The sequence below is a fragment of the Pygocentrus nattereri genome, chromosome 14 (assembly GCF_015220715.1).
Source record: "Pygocentrus nattereri isolate fPygNat1 chromosome 14, fPygNat1.pri, whole genome shotgun sequence".
NCBI lineage: Eukaryota > Metazoa > Chordata > Actinopteri > Characiformes > Serrasalmidae > Pygocentrus > Pygocentrus nattereri.
Window position 1 is genome coordinate 26,555,019 of NC_051224.1, and position 16,843 is coordinate 26,571,861.

Consider the following 16,843-nt stretch of genomic DNA (forward strand, 5'->3'; position numbering starts at 1 on the left):
ATCTGACATAGACTTAGGACCTTTGTCAAAAACACCCTTAAGAACAAACATGTTGGAGAACGAGGCCCACTGTGAGCGCAGATTTATCAACCAAGGGACGGCAATGGCAAAAAAGCCTAAAAAAACAAAAGTAAGGCTACCTATTTTTCATTCTGTTTGAATTATGGTGCTAGAATCTAAGCTCAATTTAGCAGTCAGTTTTTTAAAAGCTGTACTTTCAGTGACTGAAAGTATGCTTATTATGTGGACAGCAGGCCATAATAGAGAGAAATCTCTGCACCTATTGTCTTATTTTGCACTTTGTTGTTTATCTTAATGTTTATTGTTTGTTGTACTGCACTGGTACATAGCAGGATGGGTGGTAAACATCCAAAACCCTGTCTAGTTTGTTTGAGCATTAATAGAATTAAAATGCTTTGTGTAAAATGTGTGAAACCTAAAACTTTCTCTGGAGAGCAGCAGTTTTGTTGCATCTGTAAATGTATAAAATAGCTTTAAAACACCTGCCTGGTCTCACTCTCCATGAACATTTCTTGCATGACTCTACTAAAAAACAATAAACCAATAATGTAATCTTAAAGCCTCTGCCAGCCTGGTTTTAAATTTTTGTGTTCGTAGCAAAGATGTGATATGCAAAAAGTGTTCACTAGTGCTAAATTTAAGAAATATGTATAAATGATTACAGTTTAATAACAGAAAAATGGCACAAATATTCTACAATGCTGCTTAGAACTGTGTGGGCGTGTCAACATAATGACTGACAGTGGCGTCTCCCAGGCAATGTAACCAACTTGTGGTTCAGCTCTATGCATTTGAGCCGCACTGCATTGAATTTATTGATATTTTTGATGTACTTTTAGGTAAACTTGAACCACTTCTATTGATTTATTGACTTATTACACAATTTGAAATACAAAAATGGTGGTAAATATTTTGTCTTGATGTGAAAATAAAAACCACAAATCCTGTATATTTTAACAGGCAACACAGTCACTGTAGTTTGGAGCTTCTAGTATCGAATGATATTTTCATTCACTGAAAAACTCCTGATTTTTTTTAACCACCTCAGACCTGGACACCTCCATGGAAAAGTCAGCAAAGAATCTTGAATTCACATTTTTATGATTTGTTCACAATGTAGCCTCAAGCTAGTGTTATCTTAATAATTTAATTAGAAACTTGCGCTGCATGAACAAATAATTAAATGCAGAGCAATTCAGATGATTCGAGACATTCATTTTCTATAAAGCACACAAGGTAACCCGACTAATTAGACACATGAAAAGAATCAAACTTACACATGTTAAAAAGAATCGCAGACAAAGAGGTGCAGTGTTGTAGCTTTTCAAAATTGACTTTATTTTCTAAGTTTTAAATATTTCTCTGGCTATAATAACCTTAATTATTTCCACTACGGTATTTAAAAGGTGTGCTTTTTCTACAGCATGTTTCAAGCTGAGACTGCTGCCTTCGTCGAGAGGTCACAACATGCAACATGTTGCCTGCAGGCCAGCGTTAGTGGTGGGTCAGGCCTGCGGCCAGTGGGAGGGTCTGTGCTGAGTAATAACAGTCCAGGTGGAGCAGAGCAGAGGTTTGGATGTGGTGGAGTGAGGAAGAGGAGGAGGAGGAAGAGCAGCCTGCTGGGGACGGCTCTGTAAAGGCAGGAGCAACAGGCACTAGGTGGCCTGAGAGAGAGAGTGGGAGGAAAAAAAAACAAAAACAATCTGAAAGTGGACCCATGACATAACCCTGTGGAACCCAGTAAACACCAATCCTTTAGTTTCACAGTCATAACACTACAAGTTCACAACACAAAATGGAAACCAACTGAAATCAAACATTTACAACAAGAACCCATCTGTGAATGTTCTCTTTGATGGAGTTGCATAATGTTGTGTACGTAACAATGGATGAGGCTGAATGTAAAAGACGCAGAGATGATATATGGCAGGTAAATTATGAGCTCTGCATAAATCTGGCTCAAAATAGGCGATGCACCCATGGAGCTGCATGGCTTTAAAACTCATTTACTTCCACCTGCATCACCGGCGAAAGGAGACGTAAAGAAGACTAAATTGCATTATTGTATTCATAACAGTTTCTCATCTGGCCTTGACAGTCTTTTGCATACATGAATATGAGCAGGTAGCGTAGGTAAATGTTTTGTGATTTAAACGCTTCCTTGGGCAAAACTATTGTTTCTGTCAGTTGGACTCTAACTACTTCGAAGCCCTTTTAAAGCTCAAATAATTTAAAAATCAAAAGCCCTTGGAGTTATGATATTAGTAAAATAACTAAGGTACTGTATTTGATTCTATTTCTTTGTATTTACATCACATATAGTTGTAAGTGCGAGAAGAGATTAGCGTCATCGTACTGAATGGCTCTACATTGTTTACAGTGTCTGTTTTCACTAATGTTGCATTTTCCTCTGAAACTTTATGAACCTTTTGTACTGTGGTGGAGATTAAGAAGCTGAAAAGCCAACGGGGGGCTTCATTTCATCACAGCTTCATTTAACCACCGAGTCTGCGAGACCCCAGAGACTCCTTACCGGACACATAGTGACCGCTGCAAAATGAACTGCTGTTATTGTTTGGAAGATTATATTGAGTCTCTGTAAGACTCCTGACCCCCTTCAGCTTCTGAATGTAGATAACACCTCTAAAATGTTCCGCTTTTTATTTTAACTCTACTAAATACACTAATCTGTTAAAACTATGAGAATAATATTATCTGTAATTATAAATACAGTTTTAATCATTTTCATACAAGGGACCCAATTCAATCCCATCACATGTATCTTAGTGTAAATGACAACAACAAACCCAAAACTTTGTGTTTTTATATGCTTTTTAAATAATAGGTCATTCTTCTGTACTTAGCGTCTTGCCTAAATTAGGAACTTCAGGTCCAAGCAGGCAGCTCACTGAGATGGATGGCTTTTTTTTAAAATATCACTTTAGTCGCAGCCTGTGGTGAAGAAAAATGTTCCAAACTAGGTACATTTTGTCCTGTGTACATTTTCCTCTGAGTTTCTAAAATTTCTCTGAATTCCAAAGTCATTTAGGAGTCAAAATATGAATAATGCTACATGGAAACTGCACATTTAAATGATGTTGTATGAAAGTGAGTCTATTATTAAACTTTATCACTGTTATATTCCAACTCCAGCAACTCAAACTGCAGCCTAAACCAGCACATGCTTCTAAACTACCACAAGTGTTGGAAGTAATGAGTTACAAAGTAAGGTAATTTCACTACTTGGTGTAATGAGTAATGTACCTAATTACCATTTCAGATTAAATAACACAATTACAGTTGCTGAAACTGAAATGGGCTCATTAGTCCTTACTTTTGTTTTGTGTAAAAATATGAATGGACTGCAGGCGACAGCACACAAACACAGCTTATTCAAACCAGAGCGTCATTTTCCCTCCTGGAGATCAAGGAGGAAAAGACACTGCTGAGCTGTGATCTGTGTGCAGGTGTGAGAACCTTACCACATCAAACAGTACAGAAAAGTAATTTGGATCTTCTGAAGCAGCTGGCAAAACAAATCACTTTTACAAGGCTAATCGTGAAAAACCCCAGTGTTAGCACTGCTGACCACTGAGCCCCTCCATCCAAACAGCTAAGAATTGATTTTAAACACAGCCTGTAAGCAGGCAGAAGTAAACAGGTTGCCAGGTATTCTGTCAAAACCATACAGCCTACAAGAAGAGTTAGAATGTCAACATTTAGAAGTAGCAAAAAGGTGACTTTCAATACTAATTACTGGCATATGTAGTATTTAGCATCGTAAATCAATTAATTTTGGGGGAAAAAAAAACTTGTAACTGTAACTAATTACTAATGTTCAGTAACTTGCACTGTTGTTTAATAACACCGACCATCACTTTGGACAAAACCTGCTGTTTTGTGTGGGCTGCCACTACATGCTAGTTTTTGGCTCTTGAATGACCTCATAATTCAGAAGATCCATTGACGTTGAAGGGGAAAGGTACACACAGGACAAAATATATCAGCTCTGGAACATTTTTGAGATGACAGTGATTTTCATCATAGAGAAAAACAGCTTAGACCCAGAGTTCCTTATATAAGCATGACATTGACTAGAATGACGCCTGACTCCAGAGGTCTACAGCGAAAGAAATGTAATACCCGGAGTTGAGGTGGGTGGAAGATGCTGTTTAATAGCAAGTGTTTGAAACCCTGTCATAAAAGTGGTGGGAATGGGTCGAATGGTGTCTAAACAATGGAGGAATGGCGTGCAGTTGGCTGGGAATTAGAGAGGAGGGTGACGGTGACCGGGCGGCAGGGGCGGAATTTATACTGGGCAAAGTAGACCATTTCCAAGGGCCTGTGAGAGCCCAAATGGGGCCCTAAGAGCCATGGGCCTGCTGGAGCCAAAGGCCTCCAAGAGCCTCCAAAAGCCCCCAGGCGTGAAAGGCACCCAAGAGCCAAGTGCATCAAAATGGCAAGGGCCTCCAACAGCCAATGACCTCCAAAAGGTAAGAGCCCCCAGGAGTCAAAGGCAGCAAACAGCCAAGTGCCTCCAAGTGCCAAAGGCCTCTGAAAGCCAAAGACCTCCAAGAACCAATGGCCCCCAGGAAGCAAGTGCTTCCATACGTCAAGAGTCTTCAGGAAACAAAAACACCTAAAAATCTAAAAAAGGCCACATATTACCAAGGAGAACAACATAGCCTAACAAACCTCAGTTCCTATTTGGCTTCTTATTTGTGTATTCAGTGCTTCCAGTCCATCTCAAATGGTCCATTCTTACATTTTGGCTCCTCAGACCTCATCCATGGATTATTTTTTTAAAAATCATTATTTTCTTCATTTGTCTGCAGAACTCTGCTGTTTTCAGAAATCTTTGCCCACACAAGATCAAAAAACAACTTAAAAACACTGACATGAGCATGCAAGCCCATTCTGATGTCAATAACATTGTGAGTGTGGTGGATAAACTTTAGAGTGCTGAGCTGAAGCAGAGATTTTCTAACTTGTTCTAACTGATGGCAGCTTTCCAAACACAGCAGCACTCTGACCTGCAGATCTCTGTAATTCAATCTTTCATTCACAGATTTAAAGTCTGATTTCTGCCAGAAAATAAAAAGTCAAGAATTTGATTAATGATAATAATAACAGATATCTTTAGAGTCACAACCCTTTTTAGAAGATCCAAATATATGTGGACTATATGTGGACGAGGCCTGAGATGCCATAATGTAACAGTTGTAATATTTAATGTGGAACAGAAAATTGGATGAGAAGCCAATTTCAGCCTCGTAGCTCCTGTGCTGATCGACGCTGGATGTACTATCGATACAGTGAGTGACAGCTACAGATGGGAGGAATAAAGCAAAGTAAAATCATAAAGATTTAACAGCTGATTGGCTCGTGAAAGCCCTGTTTCCTGTCTTTGCCCAGAATAACCAAACCTGCCCCTGTCGGTAGGTGCATGTAAGTTTGAGTAAAGTGGACCCATAGACAACGGCACTGAGGGTGGGGTTGAATACGCCCAGCCTGGGACAGAGCAACCGACGCTGCTGTTTACAATCGCACGAGTGTGACGAGGCACTCACCAGCAGCTGTCCATAAGGCCAGGAGAGGGACAGCAGGTCAGTTTTTCTGTCAAAAATAAACAAAAACAAAAAACAAAACAAAACCCTCTGCAGCCCCTCCCCTTCACTTCCACAGAGAGGAGCTTGGAAAAAGTTGAGTCTTTCACAGTCTCACTGGGCTAATCTTTACAGTTCATGAATTCCAATGGCAGTTTCTGTTCAGAGTGACATTGAGGAGAGGAGAGTTGCTCGTTCCACTGGAGCGGAGCGAGGGAGCGAGGGTGGACGTGTTGGATTTACACTCTCAGTGAAAAACGAACCGACTCAAAAAAAAGAGGAATAAAAGGAAGCACCAATGATCTAACAAATACTATCTATATCAATACACTGGCAGTCAGAAAGAATTGCTCACAGTGCAGCAACTGTTTCTGATGTTTGAAAGGATTTAGGGCATTAAACAAACAACAACAAATGACTGAAATATTCTAACAACACAAGATGCTACAAAAAGTGAGCTAGCAGTTTCAAGGAGTTTACGGGACAAAGTTCAGCACAATCTCCAGATTTAAACCTATGAACTCCATTGAGAACCTCTAAACCCTTTCAAGTACCCCTAAAATGCATTAAGAACCTCAATTGTGATCATCTAAAACCCACTAAGAAACTCTAAACCCCATTGAGATAATCTAAAACCCACTGTTAACCTGTAAACTTCCCTAAGAACCTCTACACCCCACTGAGAACCTCTATACCTCACTGAGAATCTTTAAATCCTGCTGAGAATCTGTAGGACTTTTTGGCAAATGTGTGGAGAAGAAAAGTCAAACTACAACAGATAGCGTTTAGACTAAGAGTGAAGCAATATGAGGGATTTTGACAATTATGGCAGTGATGTATTGTAAAGCTAAAGTATAATCTGGCTGAAGAACACGGTTTATTCTTCAGTCAGAGATAATAATTTTATAACTTTTTTATTAGTTTTTACTTTATTTATTTAAGTTTTTGGGGGAATTTTTCATGCTAACGTACGCTACATCCATGTACTAATGACAAGCTTGTTGTCTGTCCTATAATATTGACAAGCACAACAGCGCCCCCTACTGTGAGCTCCACCTTCATAAGGTGTTGTACTGGTTTAAAGGTTTTAATCTCAGTTCTCTGCTCTCTTTACGGGATTAGGCCTGACATGACTTCTTCTCTTTGGAGTGGGTGTGGCTATAGCAGTCCCACCCACTTTAGTGTGATGGGCTTTTCGCTAAACAAGGTGAACACGCTATGCTCTGGTTTTACACGCTATGGCTGGTTTTACATTTACATCACTTTTTCTCACAATCATTTTTACAACATTTTGAAACAGTTGAAATCGGTACATCCTTATTGTGGACAGCAGTGAAGAATGAATCCATTAAAAACTTTATGAACATAAGAGGTCATCAAGGCATTAGGAGGAGCTACAAAGCACTGCTAAACACTAATGCTGCGTTGACATGTTGAGGTTCAAAAAACGCTATTTCGCACCTCATACGATGCACAGCCAACGGCAGCATGAAGCCACGTAAAACACTGGCATGGTGACCGTGTTACCTGCAAAAATGGGTGATTATCAGAGCAGAGCTTGTTCGTTTAATGAGGGGAAAGGTAGGAGGAGCTCTGCTCTCTTTTATTGTTGTTTAATTCTGAGTTTGTCTGGAATTTAACAATGAGATGTTTGGCATCCCTGGCTCCTCAACAAAATCAACATCTGGCTTATTTCACTGCTGAAGTTGGTGGTAAAAGTTTGGAAAATATCGTTCTCGACGGATCATTTTGCTCACCGCTGGGGTCTGCGGAACATTGCCGTTTGCGGTGGCATAATTTTCCGTTGCAGCTCCATTGTAAACAATGAAATATCTGTCTTTTGTATGCCATAAACATGTGAATGCAACATTTGCATCAAAACATTGGAGGCTAATGAGTGACAATAAAAAAAACAACCCAACATGTGTGCACGTCTTCCTGACTGCCAGTGTATACGTTGTTATAGGAAGAGGGTTTCCGGCAGGACTAGCACTCTAGTGCAGTGTACTAGCATACTAGCGTTCTCTCCCTGCTGCTGTGGGCATCCAGCTCAAGTCCCTGGTTGTAATGTCTTGGCCATGGCACTTCAGTTGTGCTTGGATTCACCCCTAAACCCTGTATTAATCCCACTCCGGTGAGTCAGACGGGCGTGGTTCTCCGGCTGGCCGCGTCCTTAAAGTCCTTGGAGTTGGAGTTGTGAGGCTGGAGGAATTCCCTCTCTGAGTTCAGCAGGTTTCCCACTCCAGCCTTGTTGGGATCGCGGGTCAGCGTGTACATGGATATATCGGCGGCAGCCGGGCCAGTGTATCCACTCTTGCCGATTGGAGAGGCATCTCTGGACGGGGCTTCACTGGAGCGGCAGCTGGAGCGGCGGCGGAAACGATAGCGGTAGCTGGGGATCCGGCTGAAGGCGGATTTCTTTATGAGCTCGGTGCGGGACTTGGCGCGCTGCTTGCGGTGTTTCTCAATGAACATATGAACGGCTAACACGCCCACCATCTCTGCCATGATGAAGGACAGCGCTCCGAAATAGAAGGACCAGCCGTACGAGTAGCTCTTCTTAGAGTCGCTCTGACCGGGGTCTCCTGAGTTCGCGGAAATGTAGACAATTATTCCGATGATGTTACTGAGGCCTGGAGGGAGAGAGAGACAGAGAGAGCGAGAGAGAGACGGACAGACAGAGAGAGAGAGAGAGAGAGAGAGAGAGACAGAGAAAGACAGATAGAGAGATAGAGACAGAGAAACAGAGAGAGAGAAAGAGACAGACAGACAGAGACATAGAGAGAGAGACAGAGAACGACAGCGAGAAAGAGAGAGACGAACAGAATGAGACAGAGAAAGACGGAGATACAGTCACAGAGAAAGAGAGACGGAGAGAGAGAGACAGAGATACAGAGAAAGAGCAAGAGACACAGAGGAAGAGAGAGAGAAAGACAGAAAGAAAGAGAGAGACAGAGAAAGAAAGACAGAGAGAGAGAGAGACAGAGAAAGACGGAGAGACAGAGAGCGAGAGAAAGAGAAAGACAGAAAGAGAGGGAGACAGTGAGAGAAAGACAGAGAAAGATGGGGAGACAGAGAGAGACAGACAGAGAGAGAAAGAGATAGAGAGGGAGAGAGAGAGAGGGTTTATTTTACAGCTCTTTATGCAGCTGTGACTCATCATTCCGTGCCATTAAACAGGAAGTAGGAAAGTGGCTTCTTATCACTGATGTGGAACAAAGAAAATAAGAACAATCAGAACATTTTAATTAGCTTTTATCCTTGCAGTAATATTTGGGGCAAATTATCACAAATTTGGTTTCGTACCTTTGGAACATAACATAATAGGACAAATTTGATGTATTCATACAGTGGATACACCACTCATTACATCACATAAGGAGGAGGGGCTGAACCTCAGGTGGATCTCTGGACCTTGCAATTTACAGGCTTTGAACACTTGCTGGCATTTCTGAATGAGTGCTTGAATACACATTCTCAAACTGACCCATAAAAACAATAAACATTTCATAATTAACATTCATTTCAAGTTACTGCACTTATGCACTAAAATGCATCCTGTAGATAGCGATGATGTATTAACTGCCAAGCTGAAGCCCAGCTGCAGCACTGTTAGTTGCTCTGATAGAATCTATATCACTTTTATAAAGTTTGTGTGTCATTCATGTACACATTCTATTGATCCTCATCACCATTTCAGGAGAAAATGGACCCGCTTTTAGTTTACTTGCCTAGTTTGTTGTTTTTCAGTCACAGTACGCAGCACTGAGTGCAGCACAAAGAACTGAACACCAGTGTAACAAACTAATACTCATTTCATTATGAATTATTATTCGAATGAACACAGAATGGTGTACATATTTTTACATCTTTATGTCTCATTTTAATATTCAATCTACAAAACTTTGTATATTCAACGTCTAATGACTGGATTAATATGTAAACCCAAAATCATTCAGCATGTGGCTGTTTAGGGAAGCTAAAGATGAAGAACTCATTTACATTGTATATATGTAACTATGTATGTGTGTGAAATAGGTTGCTTTGGTCTTTTTTCCCTTTTTGATTACGGAGATATATTTCATAATGACCTTCTTCCCTCTCTTGTTATACGCCACATATATATGGCTGTTGTTGGAAGAAAACCTTGTATCTCCAAAAGGAAAAAGCCTTCTTTACTTGTAATATAAGCCAACGGAACCAGAACTTTGTCCAAGTCATTTTGAGCCGTTCTTTTGGTCCATTCATCATGAAATTTACACACAATGTAAAGAGCAACAGGCCTTTTCAAATGATGTCAAAAACTTTAAAAAATGACAAAAATTTAGATAGATTTTGTTATATTATTAAATAATATTGGACATTGTCTCTTCCTTACTATTATGTTGTTATATATGCATTTTTATATATATTTATTTGTATTATGTACATAATTGTTACAATACAAATGTAATTTTGTCATGTCAATAAGGCAAACAAATGTAGTTAACATATCTAATATTCCTCATGTTGGTAGTATTGTTTTTACTTAAATTGAGTATTTTTAAGTAAATTAATCTCACTATCCTGGAAGATAATTAGCTTATTTTAACAAAATGTGCTTGATACCAGAAACATTATCTGCCAGTATAGTGAGATGACTTTACTTAATAAAATTACTTTAAACAAGAGAAAAAAAATCTAGAAAAAGTTCTTTAATCTTACAATATTCATAAAAGCATCTCATAATGAGAAATATTAGATATTTAGACTAGATTTTAGGTTTTTAGATTTTTGCTTTCTGTTGTTAAGACACATTTATCCAGTGAATTGAAATGTTTGCTACACTGCAGAATTAAAAATGATTTATTTATACACTGTACAGTTCTATATTTGACTAAGTGTAGATGTGTAAATAATGTAGTTTTCTTGTCTTAACATCAATTTTATGTGAACAGCTGCACTGGAAGCATATTTAATTTAACAGTTGTTGACGTGTTTGAATATTTCTCTACTGTATAAGGAATGTTTCAGTCTGAACTGCCTTTTGAATGGGGCACAATACAGGGCAGCCAATCAGAACAGAGTTCATTTATATATGTCGGTCTTAAAGAACAGTTACACAATCAACCTGTTTAATTAGAAGGAATAAACAGAGGTTAGAAAATGATCATGTAGGAAATAATTTTGGGTTTAAAATGAAATATGATAATGTAGGATATGAGCTCCTTATAATCTCATGTTCTATGAACTCACTGATAACTTCGTATTACAGAGCGGCTGCTGTGTGAATAAGACTGAGACACTGATGGTGAAGGATGTCCAGTTATTTTACAATCATCGCTGGACTTGCCGCTGATTATATTAGCAACACGAGGCCCTTTGAATGTGTCTCCAGTGCTTAATGGGGTCTTCTGTAAATATTTGACTAATATGGAGTTTGGTTCCCGTCCGCTGCCCTCGCTCCGGCCAGAACAACACAAACGGGTCAATAGGCCCACAGTTTACTCTGCTCCAACACGGCAGGACACTTTCTTTGTCAATAATCACGGTTAATCTGGAAGGACAACACTAAGTGAGCGTGTTTATATTCCCTCAGCTCCTGATTGGACATTTGGACGCAGTTCAAAGATGCTCAGCCAAATCAAAGACAGTAAAACGCAACTGCTTTGATACACCACAGCATATCGGATTCCTCTGTTCGCCACTGTTCTTTAGATATAATGTTGGTTCATGAGTTTATGACCTGTTACTGACCTTTACCCTTCGATCCTGGCAGAAAGGAACGGTCTGAGTGGGTGATATTAGCTAATTCTTCAATGTGTGTGATTTACCTGCAGAAACGAAGAATATTCCGGCACTCAGGATGACATTGTGTCTGCTCCTGTAGAACTCACTGGCTGCCACACACAACCCCCCCATAAACAGCAGACCTACGCTCATGATGGGGAAGATGCTGGATGCCCTGACCGCACCTGAGGACACACATACAGAGTGAGAATAAGAACACAGTCCAGTTATCTGACATATTGTTTCTTTATAGCTCATTCTGTTCTGTACATATCTACTCATTCTGAGAGCAACAGATGGAGTAAACTGGTTAAAAGAGGGGAGGATATTAGTGGGAGCACTGGGGTGTCAGGTGTGACGTAGTGCTGTAAAGTGTTCCGCAGTTCTTGCGAGTGGTTCTCGTACTAATCCTCTAAAGATTTGTGGGAGACGTCAGTAAACAGGGCTTGACACTGTGGTGAAACTGCACATTCAGTGAGCGTGACACTTGTGCATTAGTGTGATATGTAAGAGCCAGAGGTGGGAACAAGTCACTGAGATGAAAATATCAAGAGAGTCTCAAATTTTGACACTCGAGTCCCGAGTCGGTACAGGCGAGTCTTACCGCTAGTCCGTAGTCCTAAAAGAGTCGGTCTGCATTCTTCAGTGAATTTAAGGCCATTTCAACAATGAACACCATGATGATAACAGTAATACAGCCTTTTAATGACAGCATGTTAGAACGTCAGGGGTCACAATCAAAATATAAAGAAGAGCCATTTTGTCCTTTCAACAAAATCAATCCACCTTGGGAGCCACAACATTTTATGCCCATTTTATTGGTGTAACGTTTTACCATCTTGGCTGTAAATGTGTCTCAGTATGTGCTGATGTGCTAGTATAGGCTAAAAATATAAAATAAACAAAAACACAGACATACTTTGCTCTGCTTTAAGTTTTAGCTCAGCTATAGCTGATTTTCTCACATATCCATCAGGAAACTTTTTGTCAAAGGTAGAATATTTTCTTATAAAATGTCTCTAAACGTTTGACTTTTTACGAGACTGAGGCTTCTCATTCACCAGCTTCTTGTTCAAATTTTCCCGTTCCACCTTAAATGAAGAATGTAACTGCTGCGTCATTTAAGGTAGAACAGGACAATTTGAAAATGAGAAACTAACTTCAGCCTCTTGACTTTTTAGTGTTTGACAGTTTCTCATCAAAGATTAAACATGGTGGTTAGACCATTATAATTAGACCATTTATAAATTAACTCCAGCATTAAAGAACTTCCCTTTGCTTGTTTTCGGCTTGTGGAGGCCTTCAGTTGTCTTCCAAAAATAGGCAGAGTGTAAACACAATATCAGACATTTGTGGACTTTTGATTTTACCTTTACACACCACATTAAAAAATAGCAACTCCAAACTTCATTAAACTCCTATAAACAATCACAATGTTTCTTTGTCTCTTTCTCTCTCCTTCTCTCCCTAACCCACCACTCAAATCAACCCTACAAGGCCATTCAGCCTGTAGATCAGAATCAGCAGATTCAGGCATTTCTTTTCATTTCTTTATATGATAGGAAGATAAATGCAATGCCAGCCATGTCCCATTTTCATATTTACATACACAACTGTATACTTTTAATATAAAATGAGTATTATCCTCCCTTTTGACTTGGTCTAGCAACATCAAACAAAAACCAGCATAGTGATTCCAGCAAGCACTTTTAATGGAAGCTGACACAATTGCTCAACGTGACTTTGTTTTCATGCTGTAACATCTTGAATGAGCCTTGCGTTTGTTCAGACTGGTGTGATGGGTGGTGTGAAGGGTAAGTGTTCTTCTCTTTATTGTTATACATTGTTTATGGAACAATGGGTTTATAGAAGTTTTATTCACTCCCAAAACAAAGCAAAAAAACGAACCGTAGATTTGCAGAGTCATTACACTCCTGCAAAACACCCTCTGAGGAAACATCTTTTGGAAGAATAGTGATCCATCCTTCCAGTACACACATTTTCTAAGCTGCTTATCCTTGTGGATCGTGGAGCTGGAGCGTATCCCATTGGATGGAAGGCAGGATACATCCTGGACAGGTTGCCAGTCCATCACAGTGCAGACAGACAGACACATACATTCACACACAGAATCACACCTATTTAGGATGTCCAATTGGCCCGACTGCATGTCTTTGGACTTATGGGAGGAAACCAGAGAACCTGAAGGAAACCCACACGGACACGGGAAGAGAAAGGACCCTGGTCACCTGTTCTTCTTGTGAGGTTACAGCGCTACCCACTGTGCCACCGTGCCACCCCTTTGCAGTACAGTTCTAGAGAATTGTTGAATCTATTCAGGAGCCCTGAAGCTGTTCTGCTGGTCCAACATCTCAAAAAGATACTGAATAATTTCTTGTCTGTATATATTTATATATATATATATATGTGAAGTGTCTTTCCTATAGTCAAAACAAACTATATGTCCAAAAATCCAGTCCAGTTCTAAAGGCTTGCTGTGGTTGGGTTCTGAGCAGCAGTGGGATAGTGATGTGTAACACGCTCCATGGTTTGATTCTTGGAGTAAAGGTCTGAGCATCACTCTCCCTCCACACTGCGGTTATTACAGCATACAGGCCCACAGTGAATGAGACCGCAGCACTAACGCTAATGACGGAGTGTCTGAAGCCTCCGGCTGGACCAAGCCATCTGACAGAGATCTGCAGAAACAGCCTCTCCCCCAGGCCGTGTGTTTATCCTTCACAGAGCTGAGCGCTGGAACGGACAGCATCTGTCCAAAAAGCCTCGCACTTTTCCTCCAATTAGCGGCAGACTGTTCCCGAAAAGAAAAAGAGGGATGGCTGACCTCCCCCATCCTTATACTTGAAGCAATAGTTCAGTGAAAAATCAAATTCACACTGTCCAGCCCCTCCCATTCCAACTGTAGTTGATCAGCCAACACTCCGAGGTGTCTGAAGTTTGTTTGCTTAGTTTTAGAACTGGAGCTACGAGGCAGAAGTACATTAGCACAGCTAAAAAACAGTAGCAGCCTGTACTTCTGACTATTTTCATTACTATTGAATGATAGTAGTAGGAATAATAGAGATCCTGTATGTTTTGTCAGCGTCTGCAGCTTCATCAGTCCTCTGCCTCGCCTCTTTCTGCTTTCATTCATCACACTCTTCAGAGGAATCAGCAGTCTCCAATGGCACACCTCATTAATATATGGGTGCCCAGGGGAAGACTAAATACTCTTCCATCATCCAATTTTCCCACCATCCTTGAAAAATGGATCAGTGGCTGTTCAGCACTTAATTACACAAGGATATGGTGAACTCTGGCTAAAGAGGAGGATCTGGAATGAGTGTTCTGAGCACAAGAGTGACGCAAACCCAAACCTTCTCCAATAAACCAAAGCCTTCTTTAATAAACTCCAACAAACCCAACCCTTCTCCAACAAACCCAACCCTTCTTTAATAAACTCAAACAAACCCAAACAAACCCAAACCTTCTCTAATAAACCCAAAACTTATCCAACAAACCCAAACCTTCTTTAATAAAACCCAGACTTTATCCAACAAACCCAAACCTTCTCCAACAAACCCAAACCTTCTCCAATAAACCCAAACCTTTTCTAATAAACCCAAACCTTCAACAAACCCAACCCTTCTTTAATAAACCCAAACTTTCCCAAACAAACCCAAACCTTCTCTAATAAACCCAAAACATATCCAACAAACCCAAACCTTCTCCAACAACCTCAAACCTTCTCCAACAACAAAACCTTCTTCAATAAACCCCAGCAAACCCAAATCATCCCCAACAAACCCAAACATTGTTGAGTAAACCCCAACAAAGCCAAACCATCCCCAACAAACCCAAACACAAACATTCTTTGTGTCCTACTTTCTTCATACTGTGTCTCAGCTACCATCCCACCTCCTGTCCTACTCTGTCCCATCTCTTGTCCAATCTTCTCTCAGTCCTTGTGACTCTGTCCCATTCCCTGTTGGACAGGAATTGATAAAGTGCAGCCAATCAGAGCACAGCTCATTTACATGTATCAGCCTTAAAGGAACAGTAGCTGTCTGTTTAATTCTGAGGCACAAAGAGGAAAATGCTGGAAAATGGTTGCATATGAACATTATAAGTGGACACACGGCTGCCCAAAGTATTTCATGTGTCTGGCAGTAGCCACGTTTACATGCAGCCTAATAATCTGTTAATAATCTGACTAATAGCTTGAGGGACAATGTTCATGCTCTGATCTTTAAAAGACGGCTGTGGAACAGACGTCCATCTTATGTGCCTCAGAACATGACGTCTTCCTCTCTGCCTTCTTTAATAAGGACATGTGAAGAATGTTTTCCCGAGTCTGACATAATTTTAAAGCAATTAAAATCACAAGCACCAACAAACCCAAACCATCCCCAACAAACCCAAACTTTCTTCAATAAATACCAACAAACCCAAACGATCCCCAACAAACCCAAACACAAACATTCTTTGTGTCCTACTTTCTTCCTACTGTGTCTCAGTTACCATCCCGCCTCCTGTCCTACCCTGTCCCATCTCTTGTTCTATCTTCTCTCAGTCCTTGTGACTGTCCCATTCCCTGCTGCTCCTCCTCTCCCACTTTGTCACATCTCTTGTCTCAGTAGTCTATCCCGACCTGTCCTTCTTTCTGTTCCACTTTATCACTCCCTGTCCCGCCTATTGTATTAGTCTACTCTTTTTTGTTCCACATTCTGTCCCAATCCGCTCTCACTAGCCTACCTCCTGTCTCACATCATCCTAACTACTGTTCCATTTTGTCCCACCTCTTCATGTCTTAATTTGTCCCACCTCCACTGCACCCCATCCTACTTTGTCCTAACCTGTTACACTTCCCCCTCTCCCATGTTGTCCAATCCTGTCCAACTTTGTCCCACCCCATCTGACCTTCTGTCCCACCTCCTGTCTGAATGCTTAAAAATTTGAAATGAAACTTAACATAAGATGCGTTTGAGGGTGTTTCCACTAAGGGAAGCTCTGAGATTTAATGCTGCAGAAAACTGAACTGAATCCTCTTTCTAGAAGTGATTGTAATAATCTGCAGACTGTTCTTTGCAGTTCATGGAGCTGCATGTTCATGTTCGGCCTTCTGCTCTGTTGTGTGGAGGATGGAGTAAAGCTGCAGCCCCTGATTGCGATGACTCTCGGTGTGACTGAGAGTCTGTACAGCTGGGCCGAGCCACAGTAATGAGGTCGAGGTTATCAGCCTCGCTTTCTATCAGGCTGCACACAAAAAGCCTCATCAGGCACACAAGCAAACGCCTGAGTGAGCCTGAATCACCAGCAGTGCAGAGCGGAGGGATGGGCGAGCCTAAGACAGACACAGTACAGAACAGAGAGAGGGAGAGAGAGTGGGCGGGTTTGAGAAGGTGCCCGAGCGTATCAGCTCCATTTCCAGTCCATCTCAGCTTCTC

The 16,843-nt window shown here is 40.8% G+C and overlaps 1 protein-coding gene across 2 annotated transcripts in view; it reads right to left on the minus strand.

The window, feature by feature from the left end:
* Positions 1-872: 872 nt before the first annotated feature.
* The window catches only part of cacng3b (calcium channel, voltage-dependent, gamma subunit 3b), a 95,574-nt gene continuing 79,603 nt past the window's right edge, over positions 873-16,843 (minus strand). The window contains exons 3-5 of one of the 2 annotated variants that reach the window (XR_001858575.2): positions 11,441-11,581; positions 5,592-8,260; positions 873-1,685 (exon numbers count right to left, since the gene is read on the minus strand). Coding sequence is in view for 1 of the 2 variants with exons in the window: in XM_017713773.2 (XP_017569262.1) it covers positions 7,767-8,260; positions 11,441-11,581 (635 nt within the window). In the remaining variant the exon portion in view is untranslated. Of the gene's footprint in view, positions 8,261-11,440; positions 11,582-16,843 lie in introns of both variants that reach the window. The other variant, XM_017713773.2, reaches the window with a different exon arrangement.